The sequence below is a fragment of the Chiloscyllium plagiosum genome, unplaced genomic scaffold (assembly GCF_037043375.1).
Source record: "Chiloscyllium plagiosum isolate Xiang-an unplaced genomic scaffold, Cpla_swu_hap1 HiC_scaffold_33, whole genome shotgun sequence".
In the NCBI taxonomy this organism is placed as follows: domain Eukaryota; kingdom Metazoa; phylum Chordata; class Chondrichthyes; order Orectolobiformes; family Hemiscylliidae; genus Chiloscyllium; species Chiloscyllium plagiosum.
This window is the reverse complement of record NW_028270171.1, coordinates 238840-259042: the sequence shown is the minus strand read 5'-3', so window position 1 is coordinate 259042 and position 20203 is coordinate 238840. Positions and strand designations below refer to the sequence as shown.

General features: G+C 42.9%; 1 protein-coding gene across 2 annotated transcripts in view; it reads left to right on the top strand.

Annotated features, from left to right (window-relative positions):
• LOC122542418 (glycogen [starch] synthase, muscle-like) overlaps positions 1–20203 on the top strand; it is a 93715-nt gene that overhangs the window by 43510 nt on the left and 30002 nt on the right. For both annotated transcript variants that reach the window (XM_043680106.2, XM_043680104.2), the window contains 2 exons: positions 4484–4597; positions 7071–7197. In XM_043680106.2, coding sequence (XP_043536041.1) covers positions 4484–4597; positions 7071–7197 — 241 coding nt within the window. The remainder of the gene's footprint in view (positions 1–4483; positions 4598–7070; positions 7198–20203) is intronic.

Genomic DNA, 20203 nt, shown 5'->3' with positions numbered 1-20203 from the left:
ACAGGTAATTAGGAAGGCAAATGGAATGTTGTCCTTCATTGCTAAAGGGATTGAGCTTAAAATCAGGGAGGTTATGTTGCAGCTATAAAGGGTGCTGGTGAGGCCACATCTAGAGTACTGTGTGCAGTTTTGGTCTCCGTACTTGAGAGAGGACGGAGGGGGTGCAAAGCAGGTTCACTGGGTTGATTTCTGGAGTTGAGGGGTTTGGTTTGTGACGGGAGACGGGATTATATTCATTTAAATTTAGAAGAATGATGGAGGATCTTCTAGAAACATATAAAATTATGAAGGGAACATATAAGATAGACGTCAAGAGGATGTTTCCACTGGCGTGTGAAACTAGGACAAGAGGGCATAGCCTCAAACTTAGGGGGAGCAGATTTAGGATGGAATTGAGAAGAAATGTCTTCATCCGGTGGTTGTGAATCTATGGAATTTCATGCTCAGTGAAGTAGTTGAGGCTTCCTCATTGAATAATTTAAAGCTAACACAGGTAATTTTTTGAACAGTAAAGGAAATAAGGGTTATTGTGAGAGAGCGGGTAGGTGGAGCTGAGATCACAAAAAGATCAGCCATGATCTCATTGAATGGCAGAGTGGGTTTCGAAGGACCACATAGCCGGCTCCTCCTCCTGAAGTGATAAAATTCAAAAAGGTAGGCACAAACTGTTGGATGATTGTGTAATTGGTGAGCTCAATGCATTTTAAAGAATGAAAAGATAATTTAACTCCTTAGCAAATAAATATGTGGTTTACAGAAACAAAGAAATCAATAAGAATGTGTAAATCACAAAAAGTAGTAAAGCAGATTTAAAAAAAGAAAACAAAGCACTTGATTTCGTATGTGATTAAAATGTGAAACTTGCATCAACATTTATTTATTACTCATTCATGGATGTGGGTGTCACTGGCTGGTCAGTATTTATTGCTTGTCTCTAATAAATGACCTTGAGATAATGGTGATGGTGAGCTGCTTTCCTGAGCCCTTGCAATTCATAGACTCACAAGCAGTGAGGGAATGGTGATATATTTCTAAGTCAGGATGGTGAGTGGCTTGGAGGGGAACCTGCAGGGGTGGTGTTCCCATGTATCTGCTGCCCTTATCCTTCTAGATGAAAGTGGTTGTGGGTTTGGAAGGTGTTGTCTGAAGATCTTTGGTGCATTTCTGCAATGCATCTTGGAGGTGATATAATCTGTTGCTACTGAACGTTAAGGTGGAAGGAGTGGATCTGGTGCCAATCAAATGGGCTACTTAATCCTGGATGGCATCCAGCCTTCTGAGTGGTGTTGGAGCTGCATTCTTCCAGGCAAATGGGGTGTATTCCATCACGCTCATTCTGACTTGTAGATGGTGGACAGATTTGGGGAATCGGGAGGTGAGTTATTTTCTGCAGGATTCCTACATTCTTACCTGGTCTTATGACCACAGTATTTATATGGCTAGTCCAGTTCAGTTTCTGGTCAGTGGTCACACCAGACATGTTGTGGGTTTTAGTACTGTTAATGCTTCTGATTATTTTTTTGGGCTCTAGTTACATTCATTCTAGTTGCATTTGGTACTTGTGTGATATGAATGCTACTTACCATTGGTTAGTCCAAGTCTGGATATAGTCCAAGACTTGCTGCATTTGGGCATGGGTCGCTTCAGTATCTGAGGAGTTGAGTGCTGCTGAACGTTGTGCAATCATCAGAGAACATTCCCACTTTTGACCTTGTGATGGAAGGAAGGTCATTGATGAAGCATTTGAAGTAGTTAAAAGTTTTAGAGGGAGCAAAGGTGAAAGGCATTGAAGAATGGATGTAGGCTTGCTCGCTGAGCTGAAAGGTTTATTTTTAGATGTTTTGAAACCATACTAGGTAACAGCATCAGTGAGCCTCCGAATGAAGCACTGGTAGTGTAGTCCATTTTTTATTTATATGTTTGGGTTTCCTTGGATTGGTGATGTCATTTCCTGTGGTGACATCATCTCCTGTTCCTTTTCTCAGGGGGTTGTAAATGGCATCCAAGTCAGTGTGTTTGCTTTCCATTCTTGTGTGTTTCCTTCCTTTTTCCTGTGGAAAAAGTGAGGACTGCAGATGCTGGAGATCAGAGCTGAAAAATGTGTTGCTGGAAAAGCGCAACAGGTCAGGCAGCATCCAAGGAGCAGGTGAGTCGACATTTGGGGCATAAGCCCTTCTTCAGGAATCTTCCCAAAGAAGGGCTTATGCCCAAAACTTCGATTCTCCTGCTCCTTGGATGCTGCCTGACCTGCTGCACTTTTCCAGCAACACATTTTTCAGCTTCCTATTTCCTGCTTAATGTTCGTGCGACTGTCCATCTGATACTTTGTTGGGTTTCCTCTGAGAGTCGGTTATCTTTGTGTTGTTTCGAATGCTGCTAAAAAATCATTCTTGTCTGCATCCTGAAGGTTTTATTTTAATCCTCTTGCTAAGACTGCTTTTTGCACTGTCTGTTAAGGGTCGGGCAGATAAGTTTTTTTTTAATCTATGCTTCTGTGTTATTATTTTGTGTAAGTTTGTCTAGTTTTTTCTGCAGGTCTTAATTTTTCATTTTCTGTGTTTGTCACTGTGGGCGGCACGGTGGCACTGCTGCCTCACAGCGCCGGAGACCCGGTTCAATTCCTGCCTCAGGCGACTGACTGTGTGGAGTTTGCACATTCTCCCCGTGTCTGCGTGGGTTTCCTCTGGGTGCTCTGGTTTACTCCCACAGTCCAAAGATGTGCAGGTCAGGTGAATTGGCCATGCTAAATTGCCCGTAGTGTTAGGTAAGGGGTAAATGTAGGGGTATGGGTGGGTTGCGCTTCGGCGGGTCGGTGTGGACTTGTTGGGCCGAAGGACCTGTTTCCACACTGTAATGTAATCTAATCTATGTAATGTAACCTAATCTAATGTCGATGGCTTGTTGTATTGTCTGTCCATTCATGGTCTGTTGCATTAGTAAGTAAAATTCTTTGGCGCAACATTTCCCAATTTGTATTTACAAAGTCTGTTGTGGGTATCATTCATGATGTCACCACAGGAAATGACATCACCAACCCAAGGAAACCTAAACACATAAATAGAAAGCGGGCCATACAACCGGTGCTTCATCTGGAGCATCATGATGATGTTACCTAGTGCGGTGACAAAACATCTGAAAATGAGCCTTCCACTTCAGCGAGCAAACCTACATTCAGAACCTCGACCTGAGCTCCAAATCTGCCCAAACCTTGCTGGCATCGAAGAATGAGGAGAAAGTGAGGTCTGCAGATGCTGGAGATCAGAGATGGAAATGTGTTGCTGGAAAAGCGCAGCAGGTCAGGCAGCATCTAGGGAACAGGAGAATCGACGTTTCGGGCATTAGCCCTTCTTCAGGAATGTTTATATGGCATCGAAGAATGTTTATATGAAACAATCACCAGCATAATTGGAACTTTAAATGCCATAGACTCTGTCATCATAATGAAACCATTTACACCTGTATTGTTTCGATAAATCTGTGTTGCATTCCCTAAAGATCAGGTGTGCGCGTTCCATTTCCATGCTGTTTGGGATTACCATGATGGATTCTTGTTCTCAACTTCTCCCCTCCCTTGAGATGTCGGGGCCCTCAATTAAGTCATCACCAGTCATCTCTATTTATAGAACAGTTCTACGGTCTGTTAACACTATAGGGACTTGACTTGAAGCTGAGGTGACAGCTGTATTCAAATTGCTGAGTTCTGCCCAGCTGTAACCTAACTTCTCTCACACATTTAAGATAAAAGCTAATACTGTTCTGTTGGCTTTCTCATTTATGTTATCTATTGGTGCACTGGTTTGTCATTTCTTTATGTGGTCCTTAAGCCATTCTTATCCTCCACAGCCCCAGCTTTTCATCATTTAGAAAAGTGATCTAAGTTCCTTATGTTCAAGGATCCAAGACTCTCAATTGTATCTCCTGTGGAACTTAAAGAAGATGCTCCCATCTTTATCTAAGTTATTGATAAATGTAATGAAAAGCAGAGGACCAGTAACCTCTGATGAACGGCACATGAGATAGGATAGCCCAACTGGCAGGCTATTCTATTTCCTACAAATTAACTAATCCTCACTGATGTATTACCAAGAATTTTATTATTCCTCATCTTCCCTAACAGTGTGTTTTGTGAAACCTTGTTAAGTGATCTCTAGGAGTCATTGTAATTAAAATCCACAGACACTTGCTTATTTACCATGTTCGTTATCTCCACAAGAAATTCATTTAGATTCATTAGACGTAACTTAATCTTTAGAAATCTATGAAGTGATCAATTTAGTGCCAACGATATGGATAAAAGGAATTGAGTTACAAATTAACCAGGATCTAATTCAAAAGCAAAACAAGCTCAAGGAGCTGAAATGCTGCTCCCAGGTTCTAATCTTGTAATTTACATTTGACAGATTTGGCAAAAATGAAAAAGCACTGATCTCTGCTGAAAAATTCATTAGTTCTTTTATTTTATATTTTTCTTTCTGTTCTTCAGCGCCAGTCATTGCCTCCGGTGTGCACACACAACATGCTGGATGACTCTACAGATCCAATTTTGAGCACAATTCGACGTATTGGCTTGTTCAACCATCCCAATGACCGAGTAAAGGTGAGTACCTGGGTGCTCCACTCTTGAACCGAGTCTGATATATTTGAATGAGTTTTGTTCATTGCTGAAAATGATGCTAATGCTGGGGAATAGAACCCTTCTCCTTCTGGGAAACCAATATCCAGAGAGTTACATGAGATAAATACATTTTTAGATGAGTTAAATATATTTGTCATACTATTCCTACATTATTGCTCTTTCTACACTTTATAAATACTTCATTATTTGTGAACTACAGCAGGTAGTTTTAAAAAAAAGTGCAATTGAAATGCAAATCCTTTCTCTGCTCAGTATCTCGGGTTAGATGCAGCAAGATTTTGTGTTACTTATTATAGAATCAATACAGTGTGGAAGCAGGCCATTCGGCCCATTAAATCTACACCCATAGAGCACCCACCCAAACCTACACCCACCCTCATCCCTGTAACCCTGCATTTCCCATGGCTAACCCATCTAACCTGCACATCCCTGGACCCATGCAACTACCTACAGCTAATCCATCTGACCCGCACATCTTTGGACTGCAGCGGAAATCAGAGCACCCAGAAGAAACCTGCACAGACACAAGGAGAATGTGCAAACTCCACACAGACAGTCAGCTGAGGTTAGAATTGAACCTGGGTCCCTGGCGCTATGAGGCAGCAGTGCTAAGCACTAAGTCACTGTATGAGCCTTCATCTTGCTCCACACCTGAATTTACATTTGCTCCAGCCCCAGTAACAACTTCCCAGCATGTTTACCATGACAGTTTGCTGGCTGCTGAAAATAAGTGTGTCAGTTTATCCCTTAACTTGAGTAAAATGGGGATTAAGCTGTTCCGAACACACTGCATTGGAGGCTAGTAGTTCTGGTTACATCCTAGTAACATATTCTAACTTTTTTTGTTTGCTCACAGGGTGGGGGCAACTATGGCTAGGCCTGCATTTATTGTCCATCCTATGGTCATCATTACAACCATAATTCTAGATTTGTTATCGAATTCAAATTCTGTCACCTATTTGATGGGATGATGGCATTTGAACCCGGGCCCCCAGAACATTAGCTGAGTTTTTTGGTTAATAGTCTAACAATAATACCATTAGGCTATTGCCTTCCTACAGTTGGTGGGAAGATGTTTATTCATCATCCTAAGTTTGTCACTTATGTTATGGACTGGGCCAGACCACTCAAAACATTCTTAAGCAAGCAGCCCAGATGATAAATTTACAATTTGTTTCAGTAGGCATACAGTGAAAATTACCCAGAGTAAGTTAGCTAGGTTGACTACCAGATTTTAAAACAGACAAAAATTATTCACAAAGTTACACAATATAACACAAAGAACAGAATAAAGAACCCCTACAGAACTCAGTCTATCCAAACCAGACTTAATTATGCTGTTCTGAATATACACAACAGTCCCAATAAGCAAACCCCTTTAAAACACTGGTAAAAGAAAGGAACATATGCTTACAGTTTGAAGTTAAAAAGGCAGAAAGGGAGAGACTAAAAAAGAGAAAATGCCGGAAAATCTCAGCAAGTCTGGCAGCATCTGTAAGGAGAGAAAAGAGCTGAAGGTTTGAGTCTAACTGACCCTTTGTCAAAGCTCAGATTCCAGCATCCGCAGTAATTTGCTTTTATCCAGAAAGGGAGAGAGCCTGTTCACACATTCCACAGCTGAATTCCCAATTGGTTCTCGACTGAACTGCTGAGCTAGAGAGCTGACCACTCCCCTTCCATTATACAGGTCACTTTTAAAGCATGACCACTTTGGCCTGAAGTCTCATCTGTTCACATATAAACAAAAGGCCTCAAAATCCTTTCCATCTCTGTACCAAACTAGTCAATCGGAGCCCGGCCTGTTTACGATCCTTCTGAAAAAGGTCAAGGACACAGTATCCTTGAGAAAAGGAACAGCTTTTTTAAAAAAAAGGGACCAGCTTTGTGACACTTACACTACTCAATATTATTTCCTTCAGACTCCTTCACACAAGATTCTTTTTATGGCTTGATGTTCGTGTGTTTAAAACTGTAGGGTGAAAATGCATATTTATTTTTCCTTCAACTTGAAGCTTCAGCTGGTCAAAATTGGAGCAATTCTTTTATTTCCTATAACCACGTCAAGCAATGATTCAGCACTTGTCTTGAAATTGGCAAGGATCAGAATCAGATTGTGGACTTGCAAACATTTCCCATTATTGATGGGCTGAAAAGCAGACCGTGAAAGACAATTAATATCTCTCCAACTTTTCAGTGCTTTCACCTGAATTTCCGGCTGAATGCTGCTCGATGCTATTATATTAAGTTGTCACTTTACTTCTGACATTGTTGCAATCTAGATATCCCAGCATTTCACCAAAGTTAACTGAAGCTATTGTGTGCATCTGCACAATGGTGCTGTGGCCCTTCACTATTTCCTCTCCATTTCATACTCGTTCACAGATGTTTTTTTAAATTGCAAAGGTGCAAAAATAACCATTTTCTCATTGTTTAGGTGATCTTCCATCCTGAATTTCTGTCTTCCACCAGCCCACTGCTGCCACTTGACTATGAAGAGTTTGTACGTGGTTGTCACTTGGGGGTATTTCCTTCATACTATGAGCCATGGGGTTATACACCAGGTGAGGGCAGTGTTTGAACTGGATTTATAGTCGAGAAGAGGAAATATTGAGAGCTGGCACACACTGCTTCTCAGCAGGAGCTAGCACATTTAGAGAAATGTTACAGCTCACCATTATTTCTGTAAAAATCAAACAACAGCTTCCAATTACCAAACATGTACTTAGACACAAAAATCCAGAGATTCTTGTCCAAGATTCACTGCTCCTCAAAAGGCTTTCTGAAATTACAATTGTGCCACATGATTCCACATTTAAATGTATTTAAATAACATGAAGTGCAACGCTAATAGCATAGATTTTGACTAACTGTGCCACAGAAGGTTTGAGCTGTTCTGTTGGCTTGGTGTCTGTAGGAAAATGCAAGTGCATTGAGGACCCCAATGGGTCTAGTGCAACACTTAGCTGTTTACATGTAATGAGAATCTCTGGATATCCTCAGTCCGAAGGGCTGTAAGCTGCTGAAAAGGCTGACTGCATGAGGAAAGAGGACAAAGGCATAATTTCTGACAGGACATTTTAGGAGAAATAATTGAAACTAATGAATTGGAAATCCTTCTCCAGTCAAAAAGGCCAGTTTGCAGGAATAGTCTGATATATTGAGCCAAGATTGAGTTAGCTATGGGTTTGTAAATGTGTAGCAGAAGCAGTATCTTAAGCTGTTTTATCATATAAAAGAGTCATGGCAACTCTGAAGGAAGAAGCACCAAAATTCATGATGAGCTGTTAATTATTTCAGAGCATGTTGAGGTGACATCCGTTCTGTTATCGTAAGCCATTGGATTGAGGAGGCAGCTGTGGTTTGTAGAAACATGGAAAATAAGAGCCATTTAGCCCTTTGAGACTGCACTGCCAATCAGTATGATCATATTTAATTATCCACATGGTCCCCTGTACCGTTCCCCCTCCTCCAATATCTGTGTTAGTCCTTAAGCCCTAAAAATATGTAGATCTTTCTTGAAAGTCTTCAATGTTCACCCAGCGAGTGGTGTCCTTGGCAGAATCCTGTGACAGAGCAGAAAGAGACTCACCACTCCCTGGATGAAGAATTTCTTCCTCAATTCTGTCCAAAGAGTTATCCTTAGACTGTGACCCTCAGTATTGGAATTCCCAGTCATCAAGAACATACTTCCTGAAACTATTCTAACTGATCTAGCCTCTTTCCGTATATCAGTCCTGCCATTTCCAGAATTCAGTACGATAAATCTTCATTGCACTTCCTCAATTCACCTTATTCACCTTCCTGTTTGTAGGGAGGGATTCACTCAGTTTATTCTGCTGTAATGCCACAAAGTTCACACTAAGCAGAAACTTAAAATAGTTTCAAGCAGTTATCCAATTAGTCAGCATGGTTTTGTGAGTGGAGATCATGCCTCAAGTTTTTTTAGAATTCTTTGATGAAATGATTAGGAAGATTGATGAGGGCAGGGCAGTAGATGTAGTCTATATGGATTTCAGTAAGGGCTATGATAAAGTTCTACATGGTAAGCTGCTCTGGAAGGTTAGATTACAAGGAATCCAGGGGGAGCTGGCAAATTGGATACACAATTGGATTGATGGTGGGAAGCAGAGGGTAATAGTGGAGGGATGCTGGTCAGACCTAGGGGCCTGTGACTAGTGTAGTGCCTCAGGGTTCAGTGATGGGCCGATTACCGTTTGTAATCACTATCAATGATTTGGGATGAGAATGTACAAGGCAGGATGAGTAAGTTTGCTGATGGCACTAAAATAGGCGGTATCATGGACAGTGAAGGAAGGTTGTCAGAAATTGCAGCAGGACCTTGATCAGCTGGGGAAGTATTCTGAGAAATGGCAAATGGTTAATATAGATAAGTGTGAGGTGTTGCATTTTGGAAAGTCAGATCAAGGTAGGAGTTTCATAGTGAATGTCGGACTTTAAGGAGTGTAGTAGAACAAAGGGATCTTGGAGTTCAGGTGCACGGTTCTCTGAAAGTGGAGTCACAGGTAGGCAGGACAATGAAGAAGGCTTTTGGCACACTGACTTTCATCAGTCAGGACACTGAGTATAGATTTTGGGAAGTTACGTTTGCAGATAATGCAGGACGTTGGTGAGGCCGCCTTTGGAGTTTTGTGTTCAGTCTTGGTCAGCTTGTTATGGGAAGGATGTTATTAAACTGGAAAGAGTGCAGAAGCAATTTACAAGGATGTTGCCTGGACTCAGTGGTCTGAGTTTTTGGGGGACAAGTTAGGACCTTTTTCTTTCGAGCACAGGAGACTGAAGAGGGACCTTATAGAGGTATATACAAGATCACGAGAGGCATGGATAGGGTGAATTCATGCAGTTTTTTTCCCCAAGGTTGGGGAATTGAGGACTACAGGACATCAGTTTAAGGATGGAGGGGAAAGAGTAAAAGGGAACCTGTGGGACAACAGTTTTACACAGAGGGTGATACCCATTTGGCATGAACTGCAAGGGGAAGTCGTTGAGGTGGGTACATTAACAACATTTAAAAGGCATTTGGACAAATACATGGATAGAAAAGAATTAGAAGGATGTGGGCCGAGTGCAGGGAAATGGGGTTCGTGTGGATGAACATTTTGGTCGGCATGGACCAGTTTGGGCCAAAGGGCCGGTCTCTGTGCTATAGAACGCTATGACTGTATGACTTTGATTTGTCATTAAGAATCTGTACCTGTATCTAGATGGTGCCGTAAGTGACAGCTTGTAAACGTTTCACTGTACTCATGTGAGTACATGTGACAATATGTGACAATAAAGTTAATCTTAATTCAATAGCTAGAATATCCTTCCTCAGATCAGGAGAGCAAAACTGCACACAATACTCCAGATGTGGTCTCACCAAAGCCCTGTAGAATTGCAGCAAGATATCTCTGCTCCTGTACTCCGATCCCCTCACAATGAAGGCCAAATGCCATTTGTTTTCTTCACCACCTGCTGCACCTGTATACAGTCATTAAAAATTAGTATATAAGGGCACCAGGTCACATTGCACTTCTCTCATTTCTAATCTGTGGCTGTTCAAATAATTTGTCTTCCTGTTTTTGCTACCAAAGTGGATGACCTTACGTTCGTCCACATTATACTACATTTGCCATTTATGTCTCCATTTACTTTACTTGACCAAATCTCTCATACGTTTCTTTGCATCATCCTCAAAGCATCCTCTCCCACCCAGCCTTTGTGTCATCTACAAACGTGGAGATGTTACAATTCGTTCCTTCATCCAGATCAATTATGTATATTGTAAATTGCTGTGGTGGAAATACTGCTCCCTGCAGTACCCCATTAGTCAGTGCCTGCCACTCGGAATAAGACCTGTTTATTCCTATTTGTTTACAGTCTTCCAACCAGTTCCATATCCTTGTTCGTACACTACCCTGAATCCAAGCACTTTAATTTTGCATTCCGATCTGTTATATGGGTCCTCATTGAAAACCTTCTGAAATCCAAGCTGGCTCTACCCAATCTTGTCTTCACCTTCAAGTGCTCTGCTGTTCTATCTTTTATATTGAACTCTGATATTGTTCTCACTATGATATCAAGCTAACTTGTCTATAATTGACTGTTTTCTCTCTGCCTCCCTTCTTAATATTGAAGTTACATTAGCTACCCTCCAATCCATATAGAGAAAATTAGGCCACTTCCTTAAATACTTTGGGGTGAAGTTTATCATCTCATGCAGCTGTATAGCCACACCTAGAGTACTGTGTACAGTTTCTGTCTCCTTACTTGAGAAGAGATGTACTGGCACTAGAGGGGATGCAGAGGAGATTCACAGGTTGATTCTGGAGTTGAAGGGGTTGGCTTATGAGGAGAGTAGACTGGGGTTATATTTATTGGAATTTAGAAGAACTGGGGGGAATCTTATTGAAACATATAAAATTATGAAGAGACTGGATAAGATAGAAGTAGAGAGGATGTTTCCACTGGTGGATGAAACTGGGACAAGAGGGCATATCTTCAAAGGTAGAGGGAGCAAATGGCCTAATTCTGCTCCTATTTCTTATGTTCTTTTGTTCTTTTGGGTAAAGAGAAATCAGGAAGGCAAAGAAGGGATTTGAGAGAGCATCGGTGGATAAGATTAAGGATAATTCAAAGAGATTCCACAAATACATTAAGAGCGAGAGGGTAGGGCCTCTTAAAAAATCATTACCAAGATGGGAGACATACTAAATGAATATTCCTGAAGAAGGGCTTATGCCTGAAACGTCGATTCTCCTGCTCCTTGCATGCTGCCTGACCTGCTGCGCTTTTCCAGCAACACATTTTCAGCTCTGATCTCCAGCATCAGCAGTCCTCACTTTCTCCTCACATGGGATTCAGGAAGAGCTTGCCAATTGGATATATAATTGGCTTAATGGCAGGAGACAGAATGATAGTTGAGGTTGCATTTCAGACTGGAGGCCTTTTTTTCATATTCATTTACAGGATGAGGGCATCATTTGCTGGGTCAGCATTTATTGCCCGTTCTTAATTGCCCAGAGGGCAGTTATGAGTCACCACATTGCTGTGGATCTGGAGTCACATGTAGGCCAGACCAGGTAAGGATTGCAGTTTCCTTCCCTAAAGGACATTAGTGAACCAGATGGGTTTTTCGGACAATTGACAACAGATTCATGGCCATTATTAGACTCTTAATTCTGATGTTTATTGAATGTCCACTGCCATGGTGGAATTTGGATGCAGGTCCACAGAAAGTTACCTGGATCTTTGGATTAACAGTCCAGCGATAATACTACTAGGCCATTGTCTCCCAGCGATGTTCCACAGGGTTCGGTTCTGGGTCCTCTTTTGATTTGTCATTTATATAAATGATTTGGATGAGAATATAGAAGGTATGGTTAGTAAGTTTGTGGATAACACCATGATTGGTGGCTTGGAGGGCAATGAAGAAGATTTTCTAAGATTACAAAGGGATCTTGATCAAACAGGTCAATGGCCTAAAAAATGGCTGGAGTTCAATCTGGATAAATGCGAGATATTGCATTTTCGTACAACAAACAAGGGTAGGGCTTATACAATTAATGGTTCGGCCTTTAGTGTTGTAGAACAGAGGGACTCATGGGGTGCAGGTACATAATTCTTTGACGTTTGTGTCATATATAGACAGGGTGAATAAAAAGGCACTTGGCTCGCTTACTTTCATTACTCAGTCATAGAGTCATAGAGGTGTACGGCATGGAAACAGACCCTTTGGTCCAACTAGTCCATGCCGAACAGATATCCCAACCTAAGTTAGTCCCACCTGCCAGCGCCCAGCCCATATCCCTCCAAACCCTTCCTATTCATATACCCATCCAAATGCCTCTTAAATGTTGCAATTGTACCAGCCTCCACCACATCCTCTGGCAGCTCATTCCATACACGTACCACCCTCTGAGTGAAAAGGTTGCCCCTTAGGTCTCTTTTATATCTTTCCCCTCTCACCCTAAACTTATGCCCTCTAGTTCTGGACTCCCCGACCCCAGGGAAAAGACTTTGCCTATTTACCCTATCCATGCCCCTCATAATTTTGTAAACCTCTATAAGGTCACCCCTCAGCTTCCGACGCTCCAGGGAAAACGGCCCCAGCCTGTTCAGGCTCTCCGTATAGCTCAAATCCTCCAACCCTGGCAACATCCTTGTAAATCTTTTCTGAACCCTTTCAAGTTTCACAACATCTTTCTGATAGGAAGGAGACCAGAATTGCACGCAATATTCCAACAGTGGCCTAACCAATGTCCTGTACAACCGCAACATGACCTCCCAACTCCTGTACTCAATACTCTGACCAATAAAGGAAAGCATACCAAATGCCTTCTTCACTATCCTATCTACCTGCGACTCCACTTTCAAGGAGCTATGAACCTGCACTCCAAGGTCTCTTTGTTCAGCAGCACTCCCTAGGACCTTACCATTAAGTGTATAAGTTAGAAATAGAAATAGAAATAGAAATAGAAGAATACAGCGCAGTACAGGCCCTTTGGCCCTCGATGTTGCGCCGATCCAAGACCACCTAACCTATACTAACCCACTATCCTCCATATACCTATCCAATGCCCGCTTAAATGCCCATAAAGAGGGAGAGTCCACCACTGCTACTGGCAGGGCATTCCATGAACTTACGACTCGCTGAGTGAAGAACCTACCCCTAACTTCAGTCCTATATCTACCCCCCCTTAATTTAAAGCTATGCCCCCTTGTAATACCCGACTCCATACGCGGGAAAAGGTTCACACTGTCAACCCTATCTAACCCCCTAATCATCTTGTACACCTCAATCAAGTCACCCCTAAACCTTCTTTTCTCTAATGAAAACAGCCCCAAGTGTCTCAGTCTTTCCTCATATGATCTTCCTTCCATACCAGGCAACATCCTGGTAAACCTCCTCTGCACCCGTTCCAGTGCCTCCACATCCTTCCTATAGTATGGCGACCAAAACTGCACACAATATTCCAGATGCGGCCGCACCAGAGTCTTATACAACTGCATCATGACCTCAGGACTCCGGAACTCAATTCCTCTACCAATAAAAGCCAATACGCCATATGCCTTCCTCACCGCACTATTTACTTGGGTGGCAACTTTCAGAGATCTGTGTACATGGACACCAAGATCCCTCTGCTCATCCACACTACCAAGTATCCGACCATTAGCCCAGTACCCCATCTTTTTGTTATTCTTCCCAAAGTGAATCACCTCACACTTAGCTACATTGAATTCCATTTGCCACCTTTCTGCCCAGCTCTGCAGCTTCTCTATATCCTGCTGTAACCTGCCACATCCTTCCTCACTGTCAACAACTCCTCCGACTTTCGTATCATCCGCAAACTTGCTCACCCAACCTTCTAACCCCTCTTCCAGGTCATTTATAAAAATGACAAACAGCAATGGTCCCAAAACAGATCCTTGCGGAACACCACTAGTGACGGCACTCCATGAAGAAACTTTGCCATCAACTACTACCCTCTGTCTTCTTCCATCCAGCCAATTCCTAATCCAAACCTCCAACTCACCCTCAATGCCATATCTCCGTATTTTCTGCAGTAGCCTACCATGGGGAACCTTATCAAACGCCTTACTAAAATCCATATATACCACATCTACCGCTTTCCCCTCATCAACCTCCTTCGTCACCTTTTCAAAGAATTCAATAAGGTTTGTGAGGCACGACCTGCCCTTCACAAAACCATGCTGACTATCCTTGATCACATTATTCCTATCCAGATGTGCATAAATCCTATCCCTTACAATTCTCTCTAAGACTTTGCCCACAACAGAAGTGAGACTCACCGGCCTATAGTTACTAGGGGTATCCCTACTCCCCTTTTTGAACAAGGGAACCACATTTGCTATCCTCCAGTCTTCTGGCACTACTCCTGTAGACAAAGAGGACATAAAAATCAAGGCCAATGGCTCTGCAATCTCCTCCCTTGCTTCCCAGAGAATCCTAGGATAAATGCCATCAGGCCCAGGGGACTTATCTATTTTCACCTTTTCCAGGATTTCCAACACCTCTTCTCTACATACCTCAAAGCCATCCATTCTACTTATTTGTGACTCAGTATTCACATCGACGACAAGGCCCTATTCCTGAGTAAATACTGAAGAAAAGTATTCATTCAGTGTCTCCCCAATCTCTTCCGCCTCCACATGCAACTTCCCACTACTATCCTTGACTGGACCTATTCCTACCCTAGTCATTCTTTTATTCCTAACATACCTATAGAAAGCCTTAGGGTTTTCCCTAATCCTACCGACTGAGGACCTTTCATGTCCCCTCCTTGCTGCTCTTAGCTCTCTCTTCAGGTCCTTCCTGGCTACCCTATAACTCTCAATCGCCCCAATTGAACCTTCACGTCTCATCTTGAGATAGGCCGCCCTCTTCCATTTAACAAGGGATTCCAATTCCTTATTAAACCACGGCTCCCTCGCACGACCCTTTCCTCCCTGCCTGACAGGTACATAATTATCAAGGACACTCAATAGTTGCTCCTTGAACAAGCTCCACATATCATTTACACTCTTGCCTTGGAGTCTACTTTTCCAAGCCACACATCCTAAGTCATGCCTCACCGCATCATAATTTCCCTGACCCCAGCTATAACTCTTGCCCTGTCGTACACACTTATCCCTCTCCATCACGAGAGTAAAAATCACCGAATTATGGTCACTATCCCCAAAGTGCTCACCTACCTCTAATTCTAACACCTGGCCTGGTTCGTTACCCAGAACCAAATCCAGTATGGCCTCACCTCTTGTTGGCCTGTCTACATATTGTGTCAGGAAACTCTCCTGCACACATTGAACAAACACTGACCCATCTTACGAACTTGAGCTATAGCTTTCCCAATCAATATCAGGAAAGTTAAAGTCCCCCATAACAACCACCCTATTACTGTCACTCATCTCCTGAATCACCTTCCCTATCCTTTCTTCAATGATTCTAGGACTATTAGGAGGCCTGTAAAAGACTCCTAACAGGGTGACTTCACCTTTCCTATTCCTAACCTCAGCCCAAACTACCTCAGATGGCAAGTCCTCATCCATCGTCCTTTCCACCACTGTAATAATATCTTTGACAAGCAATGCCACACCTCCCCCTCTTTTACCCCCACCTCTGACCCTACTAAAACATTTAAATCCTGGAACCTGCAACAGCCAATCCTGTCCCTGTTCTAGCCATGTCTCCGTAATAGCCACAACATCGAAGTCCCAGGTACCAACCCACGCTGCAAGTTCACCTACCTTATTTCGTATACTTCTTGCATTGAAGTATACACACTTCAAGCCACTTTCCTGTTTACAGACACCCTCCTTGGAAATTGATGCCATGTTCCTAACCTCCCTACACTCCAGGCCCTGCACCCTGAAGCTACAATCTGGGTTCCCATGCCCCTGCAGAGTTAGTTTAAACCCCCCCCAAGAGCACTAGCAAACCTCCCCCCAAGGATACTGGTGCCCCTCAGGTTCAGGTGTAGACCATCCTGTTTATAGAGGTCCCACCGTCCCCAGAAAGAACCCCAGTTATCCAAAAACCGGAATCCCTCCCTCCTGCACCATCCCTGTAGCCACGCATTTAAGTGTTCTCTTTCCCTATTCCTCGAATCTCTATCACGTGGCACGGGTAACAAACCAGAGACAACAACTCTGTTCGTTCTAACTCTGAGCTTCCAACCTAGCTCCCTGAAAGCCTGTCTAACATCCTCGGCACTCCTCCTACCTATGTCGTTGGTGCCAATATGGACCACGACTTCGGGCTGCTCACCCTCCCCCTCCAGGACCCGGAAAACACGATCAGAGACATCACGTACCCTTGCACCTGGGAGGCAACATACCAAACGTGAGTCTCTCTCGTTCCCACAAAACCGCCTATCTGTGCCCCTAACTATCGAGTCCCCAATTACTACTGCTCTGCTCTTCTTCACCCTTCCCTTCTGAGTAACGGGGACAGGCTCTGTGCCAGAGACCTGAGCCCCGTTACTTACCCCTGGTAAGTCATCCCCCCCACAAGTATCCAAAACGGTATACTTGTTCTTGAGGGGAACGGCCGCAGGGGGTCCCTGCACTGGCTGCTTCCTCCCAGTCCCCCTCACTGTCACCCATCTATCTGCCATCTTTGGAGTTACTACTTCCCTATAACTCTGATCTATGACCCCCTCTGCCTCCCGAATGATCCGAAGTTCATCCAACTCCAGCTCCAGTTCCCTAACACGGTCTTGGAGGAGCTGGAGATGGGTGCACTTCCTGCAAGTGTAATCGGCAGGGACGTCGATGGCATCCCTCACCTCATACATGTTGCAGGAGGAACATTGCACTGCCTTCACTGCCATCCCTCTAAAGCTAACTTTTATTTAAAAAAAAAACTGGGTCTAAAGAATACAACAAGCAAAATTCAGCACTTACCTACTTACCACAACAGGTGTTATTATTAGGTTAGAGGAGGAGGGCGGGTGGGAGGCACTACCCGTGTAGTGCCTCGGGTTCCTCTCCTTCGCGCTTTTAAAGGGGGAAAAACCTACCCAGGTAAGCTTACACTAACTGCTTCCGGGTCTCGGCTGCCCCTCTGGTCGTCGTCACTTCCCCCTGGTGCTCCCGCTCTTTCTGTGAAGAGAGAGTGAAAGAGAAAAAAAAAAACACCGCTGCCTGCTACCGGTAAGCACTTTTAAAACCAAACGGTCTTACCTTCGCTGCTGCTCGCACTGGAAAGTTCTGCTAGGATTTGCTAACATTTGCTTTCCCAAAAAGGAACACCTCGCATTTATCTGAATTAAACTCCATCTGCCACTTCTCAGCCCATTGGCCCATCTGGTCCAGATCCTGTTGTAATCTGAGGTAACCCTCTTCACTGTCCACTACACCTCCAATTTTGGTGTCATCTGCAAACTTACTAACTGTCCCTCTTATGCTCGCATCCAAATCATTTATGTAAATGACAAAAAGTAGAGGACCCAGCACTGATCCTTGTGGCACTCCACTGGTCACAGGCTTCCAGTCTGAAAAACAACCCTCCACCAACACCCTCTGTTTTCTACCTTTGAGCCAGTTCTGTATACAAATGGATAGTTCTCCCTTTATTCCATGAGATCTAACCTTGATAATCAGTCTCCCATGGGGAACCTTGTCGAACGCCTTACTGAAGTCATATAGATCACATCTACCGCTTTGCCCTCATCAATCTTCTTTGTTACTTCAAAAAACTAAATCAAGTTTGTGAGACATGATTTCCCACGCACAAAACCATGTTAACTATCCCGAATCAGTCCTTGCCTTTCCAAATATATGTACATCCTGTCCCTCAGGATTCCCTCCAACAACTTGCCCACCACCGAGGTCAGGCTCACTGGTCTATAGTTCCCTGGCTTGTCTTTACCACCCTTTTTAAACAGTGGTATCATGTTTGCCAACCTCCAGTCTTCCGGCACCTCACCTGTCACTATCGATGATACAAATATCTGAGCAAGAGGCCCAGTAATCACTTCTCTAGCTACGCACAGAGTTCTCGTTTACACCTGATCAGGTCCTGGGGATTTATCCGCCTTTACCCATTTCAAGACATCCAGCACTTCCTCCTCTGTAATCTGGACATTTTGCAAGGTGTCATCATCTATTTCCCTACAATCTATATCTTCCATATCCTTTTCCACAATAAATACTGATGCAAAATATACATTTCGTATCTCCTCCATTTGCTGTGGCTCCACTCCTTTGAGCATAGGAGTTGGGAAGTCATGTTGAGGTTGTACAGGACATTGGTGAGGCTTCTTCTGGAATACTGTCTCCAGTTCTGATCACCCTGTTATGGGAAGGATATTATCAAGCTGGAGAGAGTTCAGAAGAGATTTACGAGGATGTTGCCAGGTTTGGAAGGTTTGAGTTATAAAGAAAGGCTGGGACTTTGTTCACTGGAGCAGAGGAGGTTGAGAGGTGATCTGATAAAAGATATCAGTTATCAGTTAATAGATATAGATGGTGATAACAGTAGTTGTCTTTTCCTGAGGATAGGGGATTTCAAGACTAGGCACATTTTTTAACTGAGAGGCAAGAGATTATAAAAAGAGATAAAAGGCAAATTTTTTATAGTGGTTCGCGTGTGGAATGAATTTCTTGAGAAAGTGATGGATGTAGGTACAATTAGGTAATATTGTGATAGCTTTTAAAAGGTATTTGGATAGATACATGAATGGAAAGGCTTGGAGGGATAAGGCAAGTGGGACTAGTTTAGTTTGGGATTATGTTCAGCATGGACTGGTTGGACCAACAGGTCTGTTTCTATGCTGTATGACTCTTATTTGTGTTTAAAGCATGTATTTAATTGGTCTGCCATCTCGTTGTTCCCCTTGGACTTTGAAAAAGCTCAACCATACCCGAGCATCCACAGGATAGAGTGCACTGAATTGCTAAAGAAAGTAAAGTATATTCCTGTTTTGGAAACTTTCTAAAAGATGCTGCAACCCAAGCTCTGAATAGCCTGGAGCAGAGAGATAATGGCAGAGAGAAGAGTTAGATCCATAGTTCAAATGTGGAATTGTAATGGTTTGAAAGCTGATGAGAGCTATACAAAGTCCCATATTTGAAAATGTGTATATTTAAAGTCAGATGATAAAGAATATTTAACTTTTAGCAGTCGTAGGTTTGGTTTAATTCTTCTTTAATGTGATCTGGTTGCACAAGAGATGTCAGGGTTTTCAGTTGGGAAACCGGTGCATAATGCCTACTATCAAATTTACTGATTTTAACCCAAATGCTTAAGGATATATGCCCCCTGTTGGACTATAACCTGGTGTTGTGTGATTTTCAACTTTGTCCAGCCCAGTCCAACATCAGCACCTCTACATCACTCTTATAATCAATATAATCTTTCATGTATTGTCCAGCCTCTTCTCTAGATTATTCAAAGATGGATGGAAACCTGGTGGAAGAAGACCACAGAAAATTCTTAAATTGTTTTGTTACAGATCAAACAGAAGTTGAAAAGCAGGACCTCGGAGGTTGTAATCTTGAAATTACTCCATAAAACCATAAAACATAGGAGCAGGCGTAAGCAATTCAGCTCATCGAGTCTGCTCTACTATTCAGAGATTATGGCTGTTCTGATGACCCTCAACTCCACTTTTTTGACTTTTTTCCCCCAGACTGAATAAAATTTGTTTCTGCTTGAATATACTTAATCACCTAGGATCAACAGCTGTCTGCAATAAAGAATTCCACAGATTCACTAACCTTTGAGATAAAAATATTGCTCCTCTTCTCTGTCTCAAATAGGCAATTCTTCACTGAGTTTATACCCTCTGATCCTAGACACTTTTACAAGGTTAAACACGCTTTCTGTATCCACCTGTCAGGACCCCTAAAAATCTTCTATATTTCAATAAGGTTACCTCTCATTGTTCTAAACTCCAATGAGTATGGGCCTAACCTCTCTTTTTAAGACAGTACCTCTATGCCCAGTATCAGCCCAGTGAACCTTCCCTGGACCTGCTTCCAATTCCAGTGTATCTCCCCTTAGTTACAGGGACCAAAACTGTTCATGGTATTCCAAAGTTA